General features: G+C 47.1%; 1 protein-coding gene and 1 long non-coding RNA gene across 9 annotated transcripts in view; one reads left to right on the plus strand and one right to left on the minus strand.

The window, feature by feature from the left end:
• LOC139240989 (uncharacterized) overlaps window positions 1–21,051 on the plus strand; it is a 31,887-nt gene extending 10,836 nt beyond the window's left edge. The window contains exons 3-4 of the long non-coding RNA XR_011588767.1: window positions 12,900–12,976; window positions 20,930–21,051. This is a non-coding gene — a long non-coding RNA (uncharacterized lncRNA). The remainder of the gene's footprint in view (window positions 1–12,899; window positions 12,977–20,929) is intronic.
• Window positions 1–24,081, minus strand: part of LOC139240985 (STE20/SPS1-related proline-alanine-rich protein kinase-like) — a 102,804-nt gene that overhangs the window by 20,050 nt on the left and 58,673 nt on the right. For 6 of the 8 annotated variants that reach the window (XM_070869634.1, XM_070869632.1, XM_070869631.1 and 3 more), the window contains 5 exons: window positions 9,446–9,558; window positions 7,175–7,283; window positions 5,944–6,085; window positions 4,956–5,011; window positions 1,752–1,861 (listed from right to left, as the gene is read on the minus strand). In XM_070869634.1, coding sequence (XP_070725735.1) covers window positions 1,752–1,861; window positions 4,956–5,011; window positions 5,944–6,085; window positions 7,175–7,283; window positions 9,446–9,558 — 530 coding nt within the window. Of the gene's footprint in view, window positions 1–1,751; window positions 1,862–4,955; window positions 5,012–5,943; window positions 6,086–7,174; window positions 7,284–9,445; window positions 9,559–16,092; window positions 16,154–24,081 lie in introns of all 8 variants that reach the window. The other 2 variants (XM_070869635.1, XM_070869630.1) reach the window with 2 other exon arrangements.

The following is a 24,081-nucleotide window of genomic DNA, read 5'->3' on the forward strand; positions in this document are numbered from 1 at the left end:
TAACAATCCTTCCCATGCTTTGGAAACATCCATCACGTTCGCTGTAATTGATCCATCCCATCCTTTTGTACTTGATCCATCACATGCTTTGTGACCAGATGTGAATCTTGAAAGAATCACAGTCATGGGCTAGGAGCACCACTAATATCTGTTGTGATTGGCAAAAGTAACAGACAGGATGGTAAAGGCTGAGCATCTGTATAATAAGCATGAGAGTAGTTTTGAACAGAAGTATGTTGCATGGACGTTAGATTCACTATATAGTCCTACCAAGGCTCAGTCTCGCCTGAGTTTTTTAAATTCTTAGGATGTGGGCGTCACTGGCAGGACCAGAACTTATTGCTCAGCGCTAGGGGGCAATTAAGAGTTAACCACATTGCTGTGAGACTGCAGCCACACGCCAAGCTTCCTTATCTAAAGGACATTAGTGAACCAGTTGCGATTTTACGATAATTCAACAACTTCGTGGTCACTTTTACTGATACCATCCTTTTTCATTTCCAGATTTATTTTTTAGAAGACTGAATTCTCAAACTGCCACAGTGAGATTTGAACTTGTGTTCTCTGGATTACTCGTCCAGTAACATAACCACGACACTACTGTACCCAGTTAGACGGCCGTGGGTTCAAGTCCCACTCCAGATACTTGAGCACATAATTCAGACCGACACTCCTTGTGCATAACTGAAGGAGTGCTGTACTGACGGAGGTGTCGTCGATCGGATGATGCGTTAAACCGAGACTCCGTCTGTCCCCTCAAATGGATGTAAAAGATCCCACTATTTCTTCAAATAGATGGCACTATTTGAAGAGCAGCAGGGGAGTTCTCCCCAGTGTCCTGGGCCAATATCTATAAACAGATTAACTGGTCATTTCTCATATTGCTGATTGTGGGAGCTTGATGTGTGCAAATTGGCTGCTGCATTTCCTATATTACAACATATTACAACAGTGACTAAAAAAAGCACTTAATTGACTAAAGCGCTTTGGGACATCCTGAGGTCATGAAAGGTGCTATATAAATACAAGTTCGTTCTTTCTCTCATTCTAGAATACAGTCAGATTGCTTATTTGTGCTTACCAAGGCAAGCAATGTCAATGAAGGAGAATCACATGTTTTCCATGTTGGGCATCTACTGTCAGCATTGAGTGCTTTCAGGTCATGTACAGCATCACCTCCAGATGTTGAATAAAGCTCACTTTACTCTACACCATAACGTACCTTTGCCCTAAATGCTGAAGAGCGCCACCTACTGTACTAGTATATTATGTCCATTTCTTGGAGTGATGCCCTTGAGGCCCTCTAAGTGAGGTTACATAAGAAATAGGAGCAGCAGTAAGCCATACAGCCCCTCGAGCCTGCTCCGCTATTTAATATGATCATGGCTGATCAGGTCATGGACTCAGCTCCACTTCCCCACCCGGTTGGCAACTACTCCAACTTATTTCACAAGAGACAAGACTTTGATTCCATCAGTATTGGAGGTGAAAGGACAGCGCACCCAACTCACTGATACCTACCAGTCCCAGGAAACTTAAGCCCTGATTTTAACCTAATCCGCCCAGTGGGAGCGAGGCAGATTCAGGTTGAGTGCCCGTTTTACACCTCGTCTGAAGTTACACTCCAGGGGTTGGGGTATGTGCAAACCATAACTGATCTGGGTGGGTTAGGTTAGAATCTGGGGGGAATGCAAACAATGTAAAACCAGGCCCCTGCTTTAACAAGAGTTTGACTTGAAACCTAGGGTTACCTGTTCCATCACTTCTGGGGCCATCCAGCACGGAGTTCCCACAAAGGTTTTTCGCACTTTATTTCTGGTCATATCTCCACCAGCAGCTAGAAAGGCACTGACGCCAAAATCTAATGGAGGAAGAAGTCAGTGTTACACTGCTGTATGAGCAATTCTTCACATCAGTAACTGTTGCTGCAGGACGTCAGCGGAGGCCTGCCAGAGGTCACTCGGCTGCCATCGTAGCCTCAGGAGGTCCATGGCACAGAGAGACCCAGCTGGAGACTGTATATAGATTGGGAGTCTTCACATTCTAGATCTGGTCTGTCTGAGATGAAGAGGTTGACATTAAGGTCTGCATTTATTGCAGTAACACGCTGGAGTTTTATTTGATTATCCCAGGGGACCGGAGAGTGCTCCACAAACTAAGCTCATCCAGAATTCGACAGCCCGTGTCCTAACTCGCACCGAGTCCCGCTCACCCATCACCCCCTGTGCTCACTGTGCTGTGTCCTAACTCGCACCGAGTCCCGCTCACCCATCGCCCCCTGTGCTCACTGCCCCGTGTCGTAACTCGCACCGAGTCCCGTTCACCCATCACCCCCTGTGCTCGCTGCCCCGTGTCCTAACTCGCACCGAGTCCCGCTCACCCATCGCCCCCTGTGCTCACTGACCCCGTGTCCTAACTCGCACCCAGTCCCGCTCACCCATCACCCCCTGTGCTCACTGTGCCGTGTCCTAACTCGCACCGAGTCCCGCTCGCCCATCACCCCCTGTGCTCACTGACCCCGTGTCCTAACTCGCACCGAGTCCCGTTCACCCATCACCCCCTGTGCTCACTGTCCCGTGTCCTAACTCGCACAGAGTCCCGCTCACCCATCACCCCCTGTGCTCGTTGACCTACATTGGCTCCCGGTTGAAAACACCTCGTTTATAAAAAAAAAAAAAAATTCTTATCCTTGTTTTCAAATCCCTCCAGGCTTTCGCCCCTCCCTATCTCTGTAATCTCCTCCAGCCCCACAACCCTCCTGAGATATTGGTGTTCCTCCAACTCTGGACTCTTGTCCATCCTCACCTTCCTTAACCCTACCGTTGGTGGCCATGACCTCAGCCATAGAAACATAGAAAATAGGAGCAGCAGGCGGCCATTCGAGTCTGCACCGCCATTCAATATGATCATGGCTGATCCTCTATCTCAACACCATATTCCCGCTTTCTCTCCATACCCCTTGATGCCTTTTTGTTTCTAGAAATCTATCTATCTCCTTCTTAAATATATTTAGTGACTTGGCCTCCACAGCCTTCTGTGGTAGAGAATTCCACAGGTTCACCACCCTCAGTGAAGAAATTTCTCCAAATCTCAGTCCTAAATTTCCTACCCCGTATCCTGAGACTATGACCCCTTGTTCTAGACTTCCCAGCCCGGGGAAACATCCTCCCCGCATCCAGTCTGTCCAACCCCGTCAGAATTTTATACGTTTCATGAGATCCCCTCTCATTCTTCCAAACTCTAGTGAATACAGGCCTAGTTGACCCAATCTCTCCTCATACGACAGTCCTGCCATCCCAGGAATCAGTCTGGTGAACCTTCGCTACACTGCCTCTATGGCAAGTATATCTTTTTTTGGGTAAGGAGATCAAAACTGCACACAATACTCCAGGCACGGTCTCACCAAGGCCCTGTATAACTGTAGTAAGACATCCTTGCTCCTGTACTCAAATCCTCTTGCAATGAAGGCCAACATACCATTTGTCTTCCTAACTGCTTGCTGCACCTGCATGTTTGTTTTCAATGACTGGTGTACAAGGACACCCAGGTCCCTTTGTACATCGACATTTCCCAAGCCATCACCACTTAAATAATACTTTGTCTTTGTTTTTCCTACCAAAGTGGATAACTTCACATTTATCCACATTATACTGCGTATGCCATGTGTTCGCCCACTCACTCAACCTATCTAAATCGCCTTGCAGCATCTTTGCATCCTCCTCACAACTCACAATCCCACCTAGTTTTGTGTCGTCAGCAAACTTGGAAATATTACATGTCAGTGTCAAATCTTTGTCTGATAATGCTCCTGTGAGACGCCTTGGGATGTTTTACTATGTTTAAGGTGCTATATAAATGCAAGTTGTTGTTTCACAAAGCTGTGTCGTCTTGGCGCCTTTTTATTGTAACAATTTTCTCCGCCCTCCTTTCCCTGAAGGTGCTGACTCTTGCTGGAATACAGTTCCAGGGGGGACTGGACACCCACTGGTGCCTTGCCCAAATGACCATTGTTCATATGTGAGTGTCAACAGACTATTTCACCAGAGAGGCATCACTGCTCCTGTCCTCACCCAAGCTGACATGGGTTTACTTTCTGGACTGGGTTACTGTATAATGATCAGAAGGTTCTTCTCCTCCCCAATCCTGTGGCCAATATGCATGCTCCTGGTACCACCCTAGCCTCTACTGACTAACTTGGCACGGACCAGGGATGGAATCTGGGATGTTCCTGGCTCAGCTATTTGCTGGATAAGCTCGCTGAGCAATGAGGGGAGCTCTTGGGAGCGTTACTTTTGGTTTGTTGCTTCGCTTAGAGTCCACAATGGTGCAAAGTGGATGTGGTTGGTACAGGCTTCGGGTTTTGAGAAGCACATGGTCTTTCTCATCCATAATCTTCTGGTTTTACTGTGGGTCCTAGCCCAGCCGTGACGGGGGTGGGGTCACTGACTTTTGTGATGGTGTAAAACGGGAAATAGAGAATCGGCAGCTCGTTTTACATCTCATTGGCTGCAATGGAAATAAAAATTGAGAGAGATTATAAAAAGGGACTATCGCAGAGTGTCAGAATCACCCCCACTGTTTCTGAAGTCGATGCACTGAATGCTTTAACCTTTTAGTTTATTACAGTGATTGAATTATAAGGATTCTGCGATTTGCGAGTTTTTTTTACTTGCTTCCAATAATGGGTACAGTCAGCATGTGATCAATAACAACAGCACCGACAGCAGTGTGTGAATCCACTGTGACCTTTCGGTTCTGCGTCAATGTTACTCACTCTGTCTACAGGTCGTAACTGGAAATGCTTTGCTGCTAAAAGTCGTGTTTTAAAGCTAATCCATTTTGTTATCCGTTCTGATAATCCTCTACTGGCTGATTTAATATAACTCACAGGAGAAATACATTAAGGGAATTATTTTGAATGACTGCACAATGACGAGATTAGTATATAAACCTACCTGCAATTTGTATAGATCCATCATTGCCAAGCAGAATATTACCAGCTTTAACATCCCTGCAATTGGAAAACACATTCAAACAATACAAAGATTAAAAGATTGGAAGGATTACTGTCGAACACTCTGATCTCATCTTGTGTCCCTCCCCTTGCTTTCTACACTATTTCAGGTCATCCCTCCATTCTATGATGGACCTCCTTAGCATGGCAGGCCATACTGACCAATTAGCAGAACCCTTGCTAAAGTTTAGCATGCTCTATCCCGAGACAATCTGAGCTGGGCACAGCCAAAGACCTGATCTTTCAGGCATCTGTCAGCTGTGGCTCAGTGGGTAGCACCCTCGCCTCGGAGTCGGAAGGTTGTGGGTTCAAGTCCCACTACGAAGACTTGAGCACAAAAAAATCTAGGCTAACACTCCAGTGCAGTACTGAGGGAGCGCTGCACTGTCGGAGGTGCCGTCTTTTGAATGAGACATTAAACTGAGGCCCCGTCTGCGCTCTCAGGTGGACGTAAAAGATCCCACAGCACTATTTTGAAGAAGAGCAGGGGAGTCCTCCCCGGTGTCCTGGGGCCAATATTTATCCCTCAATCAACATCACTAAAAAGGATGATCTGGTCATTATCACATTGCTGTTTGTGGGAGCTTGCTGTGTGCAAATTGGCTGCTGTGTTTCCTACATTACAACAGTGACTACACTTCAAAAGTACTTCATTGGCTGTAAAGTGCTTTGGGACATGAGGTCGTGAAAGGTGCTATATAAATGCAAGTCCGTCTTTCTTTTTCACAAAATATTGACCGGTGCCCACGGTTGGTGTTGTCTCCTCTGAGTAATTAGATGATCCTTCGATAAGATTATCTGCAGCACCCCATGAAAGGGTTAGATGCAACACTTCTGGTTTGACTTAAGTTACTTAGTTCGACCCCTAGGATTGGCACTGCCACCTGACCCCTGCTCAATATGGGTTCGATGAAGATTTGAAAGTTCACCTGTGTATCTGTCCATTCCTGTGCAGGTAATCTAAGCCCTCCAACACCTCTTTTAAAACTGTTGCTATTACTGGCTCATCCAGCACGCCAGTCTTGTGTTCATTGTTGCCGACTGTCCTCCTGATTATATCCAACATAGAGCCTGCAACAAGGGCATGAAGAGCTGGGTCACCACACATCACAGATGGATCTCTCGATCTCGATCTCTCTCTCTCTCTCTCTCTCTCTCTCTCTCACACCAAGTTATTAGCTGCTGCTGCACATAACACTGAACAACAAGAACCGGTCAATACTGAGGTTTGTGCTCAAACTGCGAATGTCACAGTTGCTAATCAAATGATATCAAAAAAGACTCCCTTTTGTGATGTAGGAGGCCGTTGTGAGCCACTGACAAAACAGTTTTTGCCCAATTCTCTTGAAGGCCCTGACTTGCTGGGGTCGAGCTTCAACAGGCAGCAGCTGCCCTGCCCAAATGCCCATTTTTTAAATGTGAGCCCAGAGGAATGTCAGTGGGCTATTCTGCAGTGAGCCCAATCCTGTCCCCTCCCTCTGCCCACACAGAGGGGCCACTGGAGAATAATTGGGAGCAGCAGCCCTTGCTGAGGCCACGTGTATTCTTCCCCACCACCCCTGACAGTGGAGATCAGTGAACTCTGCATCAGGCAGCTATCAAAGCCGGGACCTTCCTGTCCTGTGGCTCAGTACCTCGCTGGGCAGTGCGCTCGCCCACTCAGCCAATGGGGGAACTTGAGCAATCTCATGAAAGTTTCACTTTGGATTAATACCTATAGAATTGTCCAAAATGTGAACTTTATCTTTTTGTTTTTCTTGCCCAACACTTGACTGAACTCTCTGCGCAATTTAGCTGCTACAAACGCCATAGTTACAGGGAGATGGAACAACAGACGTTGTGGCAGGGAATACAGGCCTCGCATTGAAAATAATTAAGAAAAATCATTTCTTCCGTTAGAACAGCAATGGCCATCCTCAGATCCCTCGGGAATGATAAAGCACTACATTGTTCCATTCGCCGTGGGTGGTCCCACAAAATGATAAACTGACCTCAGTGGAAAAGAGAATGGGGCGGAGTGTAAAACAGGCTGCCAAGTGCTATGGCTGCCTTGCGCTACTGCCCTACCTTAAATCTCGTCCCTCAGCTTGAATATAAAGCAATAATTATTGTAATATTGTTAAAAGAAGGCAACAGTTGTACTTATATTCTGGGTCTTACCTCCACTCAGCAGCTTCATGACCAACCAGAGTTCATCCTTCACAACAAATGAGGTGAAATAGGTCACTACATTGGGGTGGTTGCACTGACTCATAGCTTGAATCTCCTTCTGTCCGGAGAGAAACGGAATGGTCAGCATTTCACAGCAACACCAAACATTTAGTGATCATACCCATTGTCTTCTGCACCTGTGGTTAGGGATGGGGATGGGGGGATGGGGGGGGAAAGAGGACACCAGCCAGGGTTGTTAATGGTGATTATTTGTGACTCGGGAACGTGTGTGTGTGTGTGTGTGTGGTCTTTGGGTGAGGACGGGGGTGAACCTGACTGCAAAGCCCTCAGCAGTTGCATGATCTGCCAACACTCACTGTCTAGATTCACGCATCAAACAGCGGCCACTCGGTCGAGGTACTGGAGGCGGCCAGTGCCTGCAAAACTTGGGCCAGTGAGTTTCAGTAAAAAGATACATGCCCAGCTCAAGATGAGAAGCAGGCCAGGGAAGCAATTTAATGAATTGGCTGGATTGTTGAAGTGCATTTTTTCTGTGTTGCTTAAATGAGCTCATTGCACAGTGACTACATTTCAAAAAGTACTTCATTGGCTGGAAAGCACTTTGAAAGTGGTCATGAAAGGCGCTATATAACTGCAAGTCTGTCTGTCTTTCTGATGATGTACTTATTGCGAGTACTCACGCGGGGTGAATTCACCACCCTGGTCCCCTGTGAGTAGATATCGGAAGTTTGGGCAGTTGCTGAAGACTATTTTCTGTCCCTTCATTTAAATGATTGGAAAATGGTGGCAGCTGAACTTCTGCTGAGTGGTCCTGGCAGGTAAGACTCCCCACTAGGAGCACACAATTCGAAAATGCCCCCGAGTGTGTATTTATTGGCTATGTACATCATCCCTGTTTTATCATAAAACATTTTGGGGATAGTGAAAGACCCTTAAAGCCATTGGGACTTTGAGAAATGTCGGCCCCAACTACCCATCGTCTCGTCCTAGCTCCCAATCCCTTCTCTGTCCAGAAATCTATCTAGGTGCCAGTTGGATCCATTTATACTGTCCACTTCAATGGTGACTTTAGTCCATAACTCTCCCCATTTACATAATGTTTTATTTCATATGCATCAAAGTGCAATTTCTGTAACTCCGTGGTCTAACCAGGCCCACTAAAGCTGGGAAACACTCTTTGAATCTGCAGTTGACAGTGGCCTGTGGTGGACAGACTCTCAGCATTGACCCTGTGACTGGCATTTGCCTTTCGCTGGAGCCTGCAGTCTTGGTGTTTTTTTAAATTGCCCTGCACCAGTTCTGAGGAGAGGCCAGTGACCATCTTCCAGGTTCTGCCAATGTCGCTGAATAAGTAGCCAGTCGGGAAAGTGCACGTACAATCTGGACTCTGTCCGAATTGTCCCCAACTTCTCTTGGGTGTTTGCCCAGATCAGGCACTCGCTTTGTGGTCAAGTCAAGTCCCGCCATTCACTGGTGCAATGTGCTGCAGCGCTAATCTAGATGGGCACAAACCTTTGGCATATCCACAGATTCCTGAAGGTAGTAGGCCAAATGGATAAGGTGGTTAAGAAGGCATACAGAATACTTGCCTTTATTAGCCAAGGGCATAGAATGTAAGAGTGGGGGGTGGGGGGGGTTTATGCTTGAACTGTATAAAACACTAGTTGGGCCACAGCTTGAGTACTGCGTGCAGTTCTGGTCACCGCATTACATGAAAGATCTGATTGCACTAGAGAGGGTACAGAGGAGATTTACGAGGATGTTGCCTAGACCGGAGAATTTTAGCTATGAGGAAAAGCTGGACAGTCTGGGTTTGTTTTCTTTGGAACAGAGGAGGCGGAGGGGAGACCTTATTGAGGTGTATAAAATTGAGGGCCTGGATAGAGTGGATAGGAAGGACCTATTTCCCTTAACACAGGGGTCAACAACCAGGGGGTATAGATTTAAAGTAATTGGGGGGAGGTTTAGAGGGGATTTGAGGGGAAATTTCTTCACCCAGAGGATTGTGGGGATCTGGAACTCACTGCCTGAAAGGGTAGTAGAGGCAGAAACCCTCATCACATTTAAAAAGTACTTGGATGTGCACCTGAAGTGCCGTAACCTGAAGGGCTATGGACCAAGAGCTGGAAAGTGGGATTAGGCTGGATAACTTTGTCGGCTGGCGTGGACACGATTGTCTGAAATGGCCTCCTTCCATGCTGTAAATTTCTCTGATTCTCTGTAAACAAACCCTCGGACAGAATTGGTGCCTCAACTCACCAGTAGCTCGTCCATGTTCGTGTTGCATTTCTCCAGATTTATCCTCTTTATTGCCACCTGCTCCTTCTTGCGTTTGCAGAGAGCTGCTTGCACCACGGCAGTGGCCCCGCTGCCTACAGCAGGGAGAGACGAGAGAATCACCAGTGGCAATCACAAGGGGGAAACGTAAAACACCCAACCCGTCCAGCAAACAGCGCTCGACTTTTCAATGGAGCTTCCAAATACAGCAAAGCTCCTTCCAAGTCAATCTTTTCGTGGTCTTAACTCGAGAGTCAAGTCTGAGCCATCGCTTACTGTTGGGACAGATCCGTGCTCAGTGGTCTCTCCCCAGGGGTGGTCTTTAAGACCGGCTTCTAAGAATTTAACAATTGCCAATAAATCCAATAGGGAATTCAGAAGAAACATCTTTACCTAGAGAATGGTGAGAATGTGGAACTCGCTACCACAGGGAGTGGTTGAAGCGAATAGCATAGATACATTTAAGGGGTGGCTAGACAAGCATATGACGGAGAAGGGAATAGAGGGTTATGATGATAAGGTTAGATAGGGAAAAACAGGAGGAGGTTTGAGTGGAGTATAAACGCTGGCATGGCCTGTTTCTGTGCTGTATAACCTATGTAATCCTATTATAAGTACCATCAGTTCACAACGACCAAAGTCATCCCAATAAAAATATAAAGCTCCCCATCTCCCCCACCACGCTCTAACACACGCTTCAATGTTTTTTGAACTATTATCATGCGTACTAGGATGCAGGTTCAAACCAGCAATTACCCACATGCACTGATTTCCTAATATCGGCTGTGCCACCAGGGGGAGCTGCTGAGCAGAGACCTGGCACTTTGGAACTGGAAGAGGGAATTGCCCCGAGCTGCACTCTTGTACACATGGGCCCAGTTTTTATTAATGGGTTGTTAGCTGCATACGGAGGAGCCAGAGACCAACTCCTTCCCGTACGGCTTCTACTTGGCTCTTCCCCACAAGGGCGCAGCTGAGGTTGGAGCATTCAAACCCATGCCTGGCACTCTTGCGGCACTAGCTGTTGTCATGGCACCACACTGCCACCCAAGCCTCCTGAAGAGATTCTTTAATTTCTATTTGACTGGTTCACCCCACAGCCCTTCCCCAACCCTTCATTTGAAATGTCACTACAACAGTATCAACAACCCCCGTTCTGATAGCAGTGTTCTGCCTCACGGGAGAGTCCATTACCTAGTTATATATGAGTTTCATTGACTCTGCATCTTCTTTTGTCTATTTGTTAGCCTTGGCTCAGTAATGGCATTTTCACCTCTAAGTTAGAAGGTTGTGGGTTCAAGCCCCACTCCAGAGACTTGAGTCCCATAATCTAGGCCGACACTCCAGTGCAGTACTGAGAGCGCCACACTGTCTGAGGTGCTGTCTTTGGGATAATGTCAAAGATCCCATGGCACTATTTCGAAGAAGAGCAGGGGAGTTATCCCTGGTGTGCTTGGCCAATATTTATCCTTCAATCACCATCCCTAAAACACATTATCTGTTCATGATCACATTGCTGTTTGTGAGAGCTTGCTGAGCGCAAATTGGCTGCTGCGTTTCCTACATTACAACAGTGACTACACTCCAAAAAGTACTGCATTGCTGCTGAACTGCGATAGGGCCGTGTTCCCATTAGTTTGCTGAAATTCTGCATGTTTGCCACCATGAGGAGGAACTGCAATAGTCATCATCTCTGCACGAGAAATCGCACTTTCACCGACCTGAGCTTACAAGTTGTTGTTTAATCACATTTACATTTAAACTGTGACTACACTTCAAAAGTACTTCATTGGCTGTAAAGCGCTTTAGGACGTCCTGAGGTAACTGTACAAATGCACATCTTTCTTTCATTACAAGGTAAAGGATGTATTTATGGGATTGTCAACCATTTTGTCAACAACTATAGGGCATTGAAATGCCTCTAAATGAATCATCCATCAAATGCATTACAAACATTTGCTCCCCTCCTCCCTGACAGATGCTGACCGCTCACTGGGTACAGTTTCACAGGCACTGGCCTCTCCCTGGTACCCCACCCAACTGGCTGTCCTTCACATGAGCCTTGGCCCCGATGTTAACTCCAGGTGGATTCCCTGCTCAGGCCAGAGTTAAAATTACAGTCGGGTCTTGATGATGTCATCGGGCCGCACCATGCCTATGTTGGCTCTGGGTGTGTGTCTTTGCTGCTTGCTCAGGAGATCAGGTTAAAATTGCAGATGTTGCGATCATGGCGGCTTTTGGTCAGGTAAGAGCCAGGGCGATTTTTAACTGCCCACCCGCCAGTTTTCTGCTGAGCGAGTGGGATTTTTTAAAAAAAATCACCCCGAGTGTCTACAGGCTGTTCTGCCATGGAAGTTATCACAACTGATCCTGTCCTCTCCCAATATCCACGTCCATGTGTGTTCCAGTGGGAGTCACTGGATGGCGATCAGGAGCAAGAACCCTGGCTGATCTTTGCCACCTTCTCCAAGCCCAGCGGACACAGATAATTCGATTGCCCTCAGTGCAACCCTGGCTATACTCTACCAGCTCAGGCCAGATCGGCAGTTCATCCTGGGACTTTCCTGGTTTCCGTGGCTCAGTTCCACATCGGAGGATTCACTGGGCGGGAGCTGACGATTAAGATTTAAAAAATTAAAAGGAACCCCAAGACCCAACACAAGGAGTCTTCAAAAAAAAGTGGCCCATCACCCCACACACACAACAAAGGGTGGCAATATGGCACCAAAGCAATGCTGAGCCGTACCTTCCACCTTTACCGCAGCGGAGATGAGAAATCTTTAGAATGGTCTGACTCTGGTAAGTAATGATTTAATGTTCAGCAGTAATGGACTATTAGTAAATGGAAGATACCAATGAATATGATGGCTGTGGCCTGCAGAATATTAGTAAAAACCAGCGTGATAGCACTTAACTAGAATAAGCTGATCCCCCTCGACTTGCTCTGAGGCACTGTGATGATGTTTGTATCAGCTGTGGCTCAGTGGGCAGCACTCTCGTCTGAGTTGGAAGGTTATGGGTTCAAGTCCTACTCCAAGGACTTGAGCATATAAATCCAGGCTGACACTCCAGTGCAGTGCTGAGGGAGCGCCGCACTGTCGGAGAGGCCGTCTTTCAGATGAGACATTAAACAGAAGCCCTGTCTGCTCTCGGGTGGATGTAAAAAATCCCATAGCACTCTTTCGAAGAGCAGGGGAGTTACTCCCAGAGTCCTGAGACCAATATTTATCCCTCAATCGCTATCACTAAAACAGATTATCTGTTCATTATCAAATTGCTGTTTGTGGGAGCTTGCTGTGTGCAAATTGCTTGCCATGTTTCCTACATTACAACAGTGACTACAATTAAAGTATTTTATTGGCTGTAAAGTGCTTTGGGACGTCGTGAATGGCGCTATAGAAATACAAGTCTGTTTTTTTTTCTTTTATCCTTTGAGGTGGTGTTCTATCCAATAAGGCCACAGCTCCAGCATTCCCCGTCTAAATAGGCACATCCCGAGGCTGATTGTTGAGGGTAAGTCTAGATTGGCAGCACTCGTTAATCCCCAGCTCCTGCCCTTGTGGTGAGACGAGGTTATCCAGGTCAGGAAAACCAGCAGGAAATTAAATACATACTTTTAAGATTGTTTTACATCTTTAACAAAGTGTGACACTATGAGGTGCGACATCTGCTGTGTGATAGACATGTACTAACTAGTCACAAGACTTTAAAGGTTAATTTCCCAACCCTGTGCTCTGCACGGGTGGGGCACATATCAGAAATATAAGCACACCATTAACTATCCAGGAAATCATACCTCACGTGAGGAATATTCGATACAAGCTCTCATTGGAAACACAAACACACAACATGGTTCCTTTTTTATATATCCTGATCTCTGGACTAAACCATTAACTGGGTTTCACGCTTACAAACTCGGGACTAAAATATTAAATACAAAATACAACCACCTTTTAATTAAAAAAAAATATTTTAAAGTTTAAATCATATGGAAGCTTGGTGTGAAGGAAAGTGCCTCTAGCATTATGAGGACTCACGCCCACGCACCCGAGTCCCAACTCTCAGTAAACTGACCGAATCACCACTCGCAACCATAGTATTCCTCCATGACACTGCACACGTAGAAAATAGATCCATTTATTTCATTTTTCACAGTTTTTACAACTCAACATTAGTTAGCCATTGTTTGAACAGAAATGGATATGGGTCCCAGTGCGATGCAATATTTCAACAACTTGTGGAGAGACTGGTAAAGTTGCCACCGGTATCCTGAAGTTTGAGTGCCAGAGATGTGAGCACATCACTGCTGTCACATCACACTTGACCATCTCCAGAAACCGCCCCTCCACGGCCAAATCCAGAATCATCCCAGTGTGAGGACAGTCCTAGATTCCTTTTCTCAGTGACCAACCCCCGCCCCCGCCCCCCCCCCCCCCCCCGCAAATCCACACATTCAACGTCAAATGGAAGGACCTTGCAGACTTTTTTGTCTCGAGATTGAAACTCTCCCCATGGCTGCCTCAGCAACAATCTCCTCCTCCGGCTTTCCCCTCTGACCAGCCTTGACCTCAGGCCACTCAACTGCTTTGTCCCATCTCCCGGCCTAAGCAGCCCTCCCCACGCTCATCTCAATCAGATTCCTCCCTCAATATGCTCTGCACCCAACCTCTGACCACTCTACTGGTATTCCTTGCTTCAATGCTCACTGACATCATTAATGGCTCCCTCTGCAAGGGCACCATTTCCTTCTCCTTTCATACTGCTGTCATCACCTATTCCTCAATAAGCTTACCCTTGATCCCTCCATCTCCTCCGACTACTGCCCCACCTCTACCCTCCCTTTCCTCTCCAGGGTCTTTGAAGACGTTGTTGCCCCCCAATTCCATGCTCGCCTCCCACATTTGCCTGTTTCAATGCCCTTCCCGTGTCACGACAACCTGTGAGTGCGACTGATCTGTCTTCGTTCCTTATCCAGGTTGACCTCTCCACAACGTTTGACACACTCTATCACTCCGTCCTCCTGCACTGCCTCTCCTCTGTTGTCCACCTCAGTGGTACTATCCCCTTACCTGTCCCAACATTTCCACCAATAGCTTCTGCAGTCCCTATTTTCAATGTACCTCAACGTTTCAACCTTGGGCCCTCCTTTTCCTAGTTTAGATGGTTCCATATGGGTGCTGATGACAGCTCTCCACCACAACCCTCGACTACTTGACTACCTCTTGCATTGCTTGTCAACGTCGGATCATGGATAAATCAGAACTTTACCTAATTGAACATTATGAAGACGAAAACCTGTCAAAAACAATCCATACCCTAGCCCCGATTCCATTCTCCTTCCAGCTGTTCACAGTCTGAGCCAGACCAATTGCAAGCTTGGTGTCTTGTTCAACCGTGTGCGAAGCTTCAAAGCCCCGCATCCTATCCGTCACCAAGGCTGCAATATTGCCCTTATCTCAGCTGAAACCTTCATCCATGCTTTCATTACCTTCAGACTCAACTCCACCAACGTCCAGCTCACCAGCCTCCCAAGCTCCAACCACACACATTCCCACTTCTCCAGAACTCTTCCATCCACATCCTGTCTCCCCACCACCCGTGTCCTCGCCTGCTTCCGTCCCCCAACACACTCAATTCAAAATGCTTTTCAAATCCCTCCAAGGCCTTGCCCCCTAGCTACATCCCCCAGCCTGTAGCTTTTCATCCTCGGGCTCTGGCCTTCTGTGCACCCCACCTTGCATACTCACCATCGATGGAAGAACCTTTAGCCACCTCGGCCTCCCTCTAGAATTCTCTCCCTGGACCCTTCCACCTCTCTATCTTTCTCCCTGCCTTTTAAAAACCTCCTCAAAGCCTATCTTTTTGATTATGCTTTCAGTATCCTAACTCTTGCAGTGCTGCTCCCTGTCTATTTTAGTCCCTGCACCTTGGGACATCTTGCTGTGTCAGATACTAGTTGCTGTTGACTGCACACATTATATTCAGGACCTTTCTGCGTTTGTCTTGTGTCGTTGGGTTCACATTTTTTTAGATGGGTTGTCACACCATCTATCTTCTATGTATGATACTCCTGAAGTTGTGCTAACACATTGCGCAGTGGTTGGAACAGGGGTATAATGTTCATTGTCCAGTTTCATCAGCATCACAGAGCTTTGTAAAAACAACTTCTTCCATATCGCGTGCAGCAGACGTTTTTAAAAAAAATCTCCGTTAAATGTCTATTCTAAGGTCATACATTGGTAATGTTTTAGACTCCGTAATGGAGCATTGTGGTGCGTAACTCATTGGTAGCATGTCATATGAGTGAATTGATAAGATGCTTATGAAGTAACAGAGAGAACTCGATAGAAGGCAGATGCTTACAGGGGTCATGGGTCAGAGAATCAGAATGAACTGCTGGTTGGTTTTGAACTGCAGAATAAAGAACAGCTTGGCTCCTTTACAACGACTGAAGTGTTTTGTTACACATCGTTACACATCACCACACACGGTTCTTCCATATCTAGCTCCCCATCGGTGCCTGAAAACACCACGGTCAAGGCGGGGGAGGAGGGGGAAGTCAACAGGAAGAACCTTCACCCCTGGGCAAAACCAAGATATTTGAGCAGTGAGAGGAGAGGGCGTCACACCTTTTCAAGGATCCTCCTCAGGGCCACCTCGGGGAAATAGCCAAGTCATTGGTCTGCACATCTGAAACACAGAAAGGGACACATTAGCCACAATGCACAGCAGTTGTCCCCCTCAACACCCTCTTCCAATATCTTGAGCACACAGGAGACGGATAGGGAGTGGCCCAAGGACTCGGGACGATGACAAGATTCCACCACATGCACAGAAACATGAATGGCTTGCATGATACGATGCAAGGAAGGCTGCCTGAGCAAGGTGACTCAGCGGTCAATTTGCTCACCCTCATTAATGTCATCATAGGCAATCCCTCGAAATCGAGGAAGACTTGCTTCCACTCAAAGTGAGTTCTCTGGTGACTGAACAGTTCAATACGGGAATTGCAGTCTCTGTCACAGGTGGGACAGATAGTCAGTGGAGGGAAAGGGTGGGTGGGGAGTCTGGTTTGTCGCATGCTCCTTCCGCTGCCTGCGCTTGGTTTCTGCATGCTCTCAGCGACGAGACTCGAGGTGCTCAGCGCCCTCCTGGATGCTCTTCCTCCACTTAGGGCAGTCTTTGGCCAGGGACTCCCAGGTGTTGGTTGGGATATTGCACTTTATCAGGGAGGCTTTGAGGGTATCCTTGAAGCGTTTCCTCTGCCCACCTGGGGCTCACTTGCCGTGAAGGAGTTCCAAGTAGAGTGCTTGCTTTGGGAGTCTCGTGTCAGGCATGCGGACAATTGGCCCGCCCAACAGAGCTGGTCGAGTGTGGTCAGTGCTTCGATGCTGGGGTGTTGGCCTGAGCGAGAACACTGACGGTGTGTCTGTCCTCCCAGAGGATTTGTAGAATCTTGCGGAGGCATCGTTGGTTGTATTTCTCCAGCGATTTTGAGGTGTCTACTGTATATGTTCCACGTCTCTGAGCCATACAGGAGGGCAGGTATCACTACAGCCCTCTAGACTATAAGCTTGATGCCAGATTTGGGGGCCTGATCTTCGAACACTCTCTTCCTCAGGCGGCCGAAGATTGCACTGGTGCACTGGAGGGGGTGTTAAACCTAGTCATCGATTTCTGCCCTTGTTGATGGTAGGCTGTCAAGGTATGGAAAGTGGTCCACTTTCGCTAGAATCCTCCTCAACCGTCTTCTCAGTGGCTGAGGAGCTCCTCCCGGAGTCTCGGTGCGGATTCCGTCCACTACGGGGTACAACGGACATGATCTTTATGGTGCAACAACTGCAAGAGAAATGCAGGAAACAGCACCAACCCTTGCATATGGCCTCTTTGACCTTACAAAGGCCTTTGATGACACTGTTAACCGCGAGGGACTATGGAGCGTCCTCCTCCGTTTCGACTGCCCCCAAAAGTTTGTCGCCATCCTCCATGACGACATGCAAACAGTGATCCTGACCAACGGATCCACCACAGACCCAATCCACGTCCGAACCAGGGTCAAGCAGGGCTGCGTCATCGTCCCAAGCCTCTTCTCTATCTTCCTCGCTGCAATGCTCCACCTCACACTCATCAAGTTCCCCGCTGGAGTGGAACTAAACTACAGAACTAGTGGGAACCCGTTCAACCTTCGTCGCCTCCAGGCCAGATCCAAGACCATCCCGATCTCTGTCACAGTACGCGGACGACGCTTGCGTCTGCACACATTCAGAGACTGAACTCCAAGTCATAGTCAACATCTTCACCAAGGCATTCGAAAGCATAGGCCTTACAGTAAACATCCATAAGACAAAGGTCCTCCACCAATCTGACCCCGCCACACAGCACTGCTCCCCAGTCATCAAGATCCACGGCACAGCCCTGGACAACGTGGACCACTTTCCATACCTCGGGAGCCTATTATCATTCATGTACCGTCCGCAACGCTTCCTCCACACAGTCAGCATTCAATGCTCTGGTGACTTGTTTGAAGCCCAGCCTAGAGGCATGGTTGGGGGCAGCTGTGAATGTCAATGGGCTGGATGTGCTGCCTCCGTCCCGGGCAGAATTCCTCCCCAGTGATGCAACCTGACCAAACTCTTTAGACAATTCATTTCAACTGGTTTTATTTATATATGACAACAACAACAGTAGATTTACTTCAGTTATTACATATGAGGAATGTTATTCATTTACCTTTTTTAAATGTTAACGATTTAATAAACCGTTATTGTTTTCCTCACTTCGGAGTCCATCGCCTGCTTCCTCCTTCGGTGCAGAAAGTCCATTATAATTTTTTTTTTAAAGCGATTGAAGCATGGTGTGAAGTAGCCCTGTATCCAGTTTCTGGAATGTTCCAGCACTCCGCCCACTACAGCGCCAGGCTTTCCCTCCTTGGCCGAAGACAAAAACAAGACCGCGAGTCCTTCGGCCAATGGCTCGACTTTATCCATTTCTCAATCCGTTTGATGGCACTCGGCATCTGACTCAAGACTCTGCACGCCTGCCGGCTAAAGTCTCATCGTCACTGGGAGTATGCAAGTGAGGGTGCAAGCCGGTCCAGTAGATACCAAGGCTCGCCCACAGAACATGCCACCCTGCTCCTGGATCTCTTCACCAGGCTTTAAAGGGAGAGGGTCACACACTTCCTCCACTTGCCTCTCTTAGGAAGAGAGCTCCATTAGTCGTTGACGTTGGTACTTCCCTGTTGTAATGTATTTGCTTCATGGGTTCTTTGCTTAAGAATTCATAGCAACACATTGCTATTAAGAATTAATTGATTTATTATTAGTTTAGCAATCACACGACACATTACCAGTTCATCCACCAGGCTCACAACTGCATACCTCATCGTGGATGACCTAGACCCAACTGACTGGGGTTTTATTGAGTCTTGCGAACCATCATGTGACTGGCTGAGCCACTCACAATGCAACAGCTCTAGCAACGTTCCAAGTTTCAGTGGTCTCTTATCGTCGCCACGTTACTGCTGGAATAATCGGCTCCCGACTATCTGGCAGCCCCAGAACACTCGCTCCTTGGCAGCACAGACCACCCATTAGAATAGCCCTGGCATTCCCCCACTAGCCACACTCGGGACCCCTGCCATCAAGCAGGCTCTAGCCCCCGATTAGTGCAGAACCCTGGACTTCAACCTGATGACAGACCCTGGGTTCTCAGCCACCAGCTAGGCTCTGAATTTCTTGACCTGGTCCATGATCACTACACTCAAGCCTCTATTTAGGGACTCTCTTAGCCATGTATAGCTTTTCCTGGTTTGTACATGGATCAAAGCTAATACTTCGGTGTCCCTCACCCCAATCAATGTTACTCCCCCACTGATCTCCCCTGCCCCCTGTCCCAGGCTTGAGAACCGCCTGGACTTTGCCAGTGCTCCTATCAACCATCCACCAAACCCGCCATGACACTGTTGCTGCCTTTCCCAGACCATTCTGCCATCACTGCCCCGTATTCTGGAATTTTTTCACTAATTCACTGCCCCGTACTGCATCTCTCCCCACCTTCAAAAGTCTCCTCCAACCTTGCCTTCAGTCACCTTCAAATTCTTTCTGTATCTCTTGCTGTGTCCATTCCCCTCATTTGGTGAAGTGCCTTGGGAGATTTAATTATATTGTGCCATTTAAGGTCTAAATCCAATTATACTTCACATTTGCCATTACATCACACCTGGAATTTTCTACTGTCCATGCTTCATCTACCTATTCATAGAAATGTTTGGAAAATATCAGTGACATGCTACATGTCGCGCTTCAAAGTATTACAGAGGATTAATAGGAAATATCTTCTAATTGGCCTCAGGAGTCACCCTTGAACAAGTATAATTTCCTTTCTTCCAGTGGTGGTGCTGCAATGCTTCTACTGGCGGGAGGGTATAATTACAGCATGACACATTGACTTAGGATGTTTCCATTATAAATGGGGACACAGGAATTTGTAATGGGAAAGGTTGATGGGGAATGCATGAAGGTGTAAGATTTATAATATATTGTATGGATAGAGCTACACCAAAACACAGACATTAGTAACACGCCAAATCATCCATGCTGAATTGGAGCGGATATTAAATACTGAACAGTAAACTATACATAGCCAACTTTTGGGAAGTTCCAAAATTCAACCAAATAATACCAACAATATAACCGCCCATTTGGGAAATTGTGGCTCCCTCCTCAATACTATGCCTACTGCTTTCACATATTTAATATTAATGTTGTGCATTGCCTGTATTATGATATTGTTGCATATTTTTAACTGGGAGCAATGCCACAGGATATCGGATAGTAATTGCAATACAGGGTACCTGTAGTATCGAACTGCATTTTGAATGGCCCCAACAGTTGTGCCTCTATTAACTGGAATAATCTACCAGGCAAGTTATCACTCTGAGAAAAGAACATAGAATCATAGAAATCTACAGCAGAGAAGGAGGCCATTCGGCCCATCATGTCCATGCCAGTTAAAAGGAGAACTATCCAGCCTAATCCCACTTTCCAGCTCTCAGTCCGTAGCCCTGTAGGTTACGGCAATTCAGGTGCACATCCAGTACTTTTTAAATGTGGTGAGGGTTTCTGCCTCTACCACCCTTTCAGGCAGTGTGTTCCAGACTCCCTGGGTGAAAAAAGTTCTCCTCAAATCCCCTCTAATCATAAGAAGTTAAAGTCTGGAATGATAAAAGGCCATCGAGCCCACTCCCTGCACAATCCCAGCATGACTACTTTTATCATGGATTCTCCCACCCCATCAGATCTCGCTTCCTAACCCCCGCCCCCCCCCCCATGTGACTCAAACAGATAAACTAACATCTCCATACCTCTCAAACCCGTTCTCAACAGATACTGATCCAGTATTTGGAAAAGGTTATCAATCGATACAGAATTGACCCTTTTTTTCTGCTCACTCGACCTCTAAAAGGATACAGAATTCAGAGAAGTGAGTCGGATGGATCCTGGCCTTTGGGGACTATAGACTCTGGCAACTGAACAGCTTTTCTCTGGAGGAGACTTGATACAGATCACCTTTAGACTAACAAAAGGTACAGACAAAGTAGAGGTAAGAAGGCTCATTTGCTTGGACAGTGTTGATAGGAACAATTTTTTTCATGTATTGTCTGATATCAGTTTCACAAACTCTCATTTCTATCCATTGGTGCTTCTTGCCTTTGAAGTAATATGCTGAGTCATCTATATCATTTAATATTTTATGTGCATTTGACAGTTTCTACCACCTCTGTAAACTGGATTGTTTCTAGACTGGCGAGCTCGAGTTACTTTTATCTTTCTCTCTTCCACGTGATCAGTCCTGTTGCTCTCCAATGCATGTATGTCATTTTTATGGTTTGCTGCCGAAACTATACACAATGGTCTGAATTTCCTTGTGCGTAAACCTCCACTGCGCTTTCGCCGATCTTCTGGCGGAGCGGGAGCAGCTGCGAGGAAATTTCAGGCCAATATTTCCACGGGGCGAAGCAGTCGTTGACGGGCTGTTTTCTAGGATGGATTCTGATGCTCGCATCGTGGTATCACGTCGAGCACAGGTTTGTGATGCTGCAGGTACAGGTATTGGGATACTAATTTATACGGTTCTCTTATACTGAGCAAGCTGAGACACTAATGTATCAAGCGAAAACTGTGTGCAGGTATACTATTTCCAGTTCTCCTTCCTTTAATGAAATATCCAAGAGCGAGTCCCTCCCTGCCCCCATATGGTACCAGGGATGACGGACTTCAGTTATGTGGAGAGCTGGGGTTGTTCTCCTTGGAGCAAAGAAGGTTGAGAGGAGAAAGAAAAGACTGGCATTTATATCGTGCCTTTCACGACCACCAGACGTCTCAAACCGCTTTACAGCCAATGAATTACTTTTGAAGTGTTGTCACTGTTGTAATGTGGGAAACGCAGCAGTCAATTTGCGCACAGCAAGCTCCCACAAACAGCAATGTAATAATGACCAGATAATCTGTTTTAGCGATGTTGGTTGAGAGATAAATATTGGCCAAGGATACCGGGGAGAACTCCCCTGTTCTTCAAAATAGTGCCATGGGATCTTTTACGTCCACCTGAGACCAGACGGGGTCTCGGTTTAACGTCTCGTCCGAAAGACGGCACCTCTGACAGTGCAGTGCTCCCTCAGCACTGCACTGGAATGTCTGCCTTGATTTTTGTGCTCAAGTCCGTGGAGTGGGTCTTGAACCTAAAACCTTCTGACTTGGAGGCGAGAGTGCCACCCACCGAGCCACAGATAGAGGTGTTGATAATCAGGGATGCTCGAGGGCAGAATTAGAGGAACGCAGATATCTCGGGAGGTTGAGGCTGAAGGAGATTGGAGATAGGGACCGGCGAGGCCATGGAGGGATTTTTAAACAAGGCTTGAGAATTTTGAAATTAAGACATTGCTTAACCAGGAGCCAATGTAGATCAGCGAGCACAAGGGTGATGGGTGAGCAGCCGAGTTTTGGATGACCTCAAGTTTACGTAGGGTAGAATGTGGGAAGCCAGCCAGGAGTGCGTTGGAATAGTCAAGTCTGGAGGTAACACAGACACGGATAAGGGCTTCAGCAGCGGATGAGCTGAGGTGGTTGTTGTATTGATCAGAAAAGTGATATCGAAACATAGAAAATAGGTGCAGGAGTAGGCCATTCAGCCCTTCTAGCCTGCACCGCCATTCAATGAGTTCATGGCTGAACATGCAACTTCAGTACCCCCTTCCTGCTTTCTCGCCATACCCCTTGATCCCCCGAGTAGTAAGGACTTCATCTAACTCCCTTTTGAATATATTTAGTGAATTGGCCTCAACTACTTTCTGTGGTAGAGAATTCCACAGGTTCACCACTCTCTGGGTGAAGAAGTTTCTCCTCATCTCGGTCCTAAATGGCTTACCCCTTATCCTTAGACTGTGACCCCTGGTTCTGAACTTCCCCAACATTGGGAACATTCTTCCTGCATCTAACCTGTCTGAACCCATCAGAATTTTAAACGTTTCTATGAGGTCCCCTCTCATTCTTCTGAACTCCAGTGAATACAAGCCCAGTTGATCCAGTCTTTCTTGATAGGTCAGCCCCACCATCCCGGGAATCAGTCTGTTGAATCTTCGCTGCACTCCCTCAATAACAAGAATGTCCTTCCTCAAGTTAGGAGACCAAAACTGTACACAATACTCCAGGTGTGGCCTCACCAAGTCCCTGTACAACTGTAGCAACACCTCCCTGCCCCTGTACTCAAATCCCCTCGCTATGAAGGCCAACATGCCATTTGCTTTCTTAACCACCTGCTGTACCTGCATGCCAACCTTCAATGACTGATGTACCATGACACCCAGGTCTCGTTGCACCTCCCCTTTTCCTAATCTGTCACCATTCAGATAATAGTCTGTCTCTCTGTTTTTACCACCAAAGTGGATAACCTCACATTTATCCACATTATACTTCATCTGCCATGCATTTGCCCACTCACCTAACCTATCCAAGTCACTCTGCAGCCTCATAGCATCCTCCTCGCAGCTCACACTGCCACCCAACTTGGTGTCATCCGCAAATTTGGAGATACTACATTTAATCCCCTCGTCTACATCATTAATGTACAATGTAAACAGCTGGGGCCCCAGCACAGAACCTTGCGGTACCCCATAGACACTGCCTGCCATTCTGAAAAGTACCCATTTACTCCTACTCTTTGCTTCCTGTCTGACAACCAGTTCTCAATCCACGTCAGCACACTACCCCCAATCCCATGTGCTTTAACTTTGCACATTAATCTCTTGTGTGGGACCATGACATTCCGGGGAAAGTTGGATAAGATGGAAAGAAAGTTGTGGGGAAATGGGATTGGGTGGGTGGATCTACCAGGGAGCTGGCGTGGGCACGATGGGCAAAATGGCCTCCTTCAGTGCTGTGCCAGCAAACTCTGGATTTGTCTCCTGTATCAGCACTAGTTTTCTCCGAGTTGAGGTTTCAAACGGCGTTCCACTTTGTTTTTGTTGAAATATGGTGGTCACGGGGCAACTACTATTGGGCTGGAAACTAGCTGCCTTCCCTCCGCCCAGAAGACCCCTTCATAAGATGAGCAAGAGT

The sequence above is a fragment of the Pristiophorus japonicus genome, chromosome X (assembly GCF_044704955.1).
Source record: "Pristiophorus japonicus isolate sPriJap1 chromosome X, sPriJap1.hap1, whole genome shotgun sequence".
Lineage (NCBI taxonomy): Eukaryota > Metazoa > Chordata > Chondrichthyes > Pristiophoridae > Pristiophorus > Pristiophorus japonicus.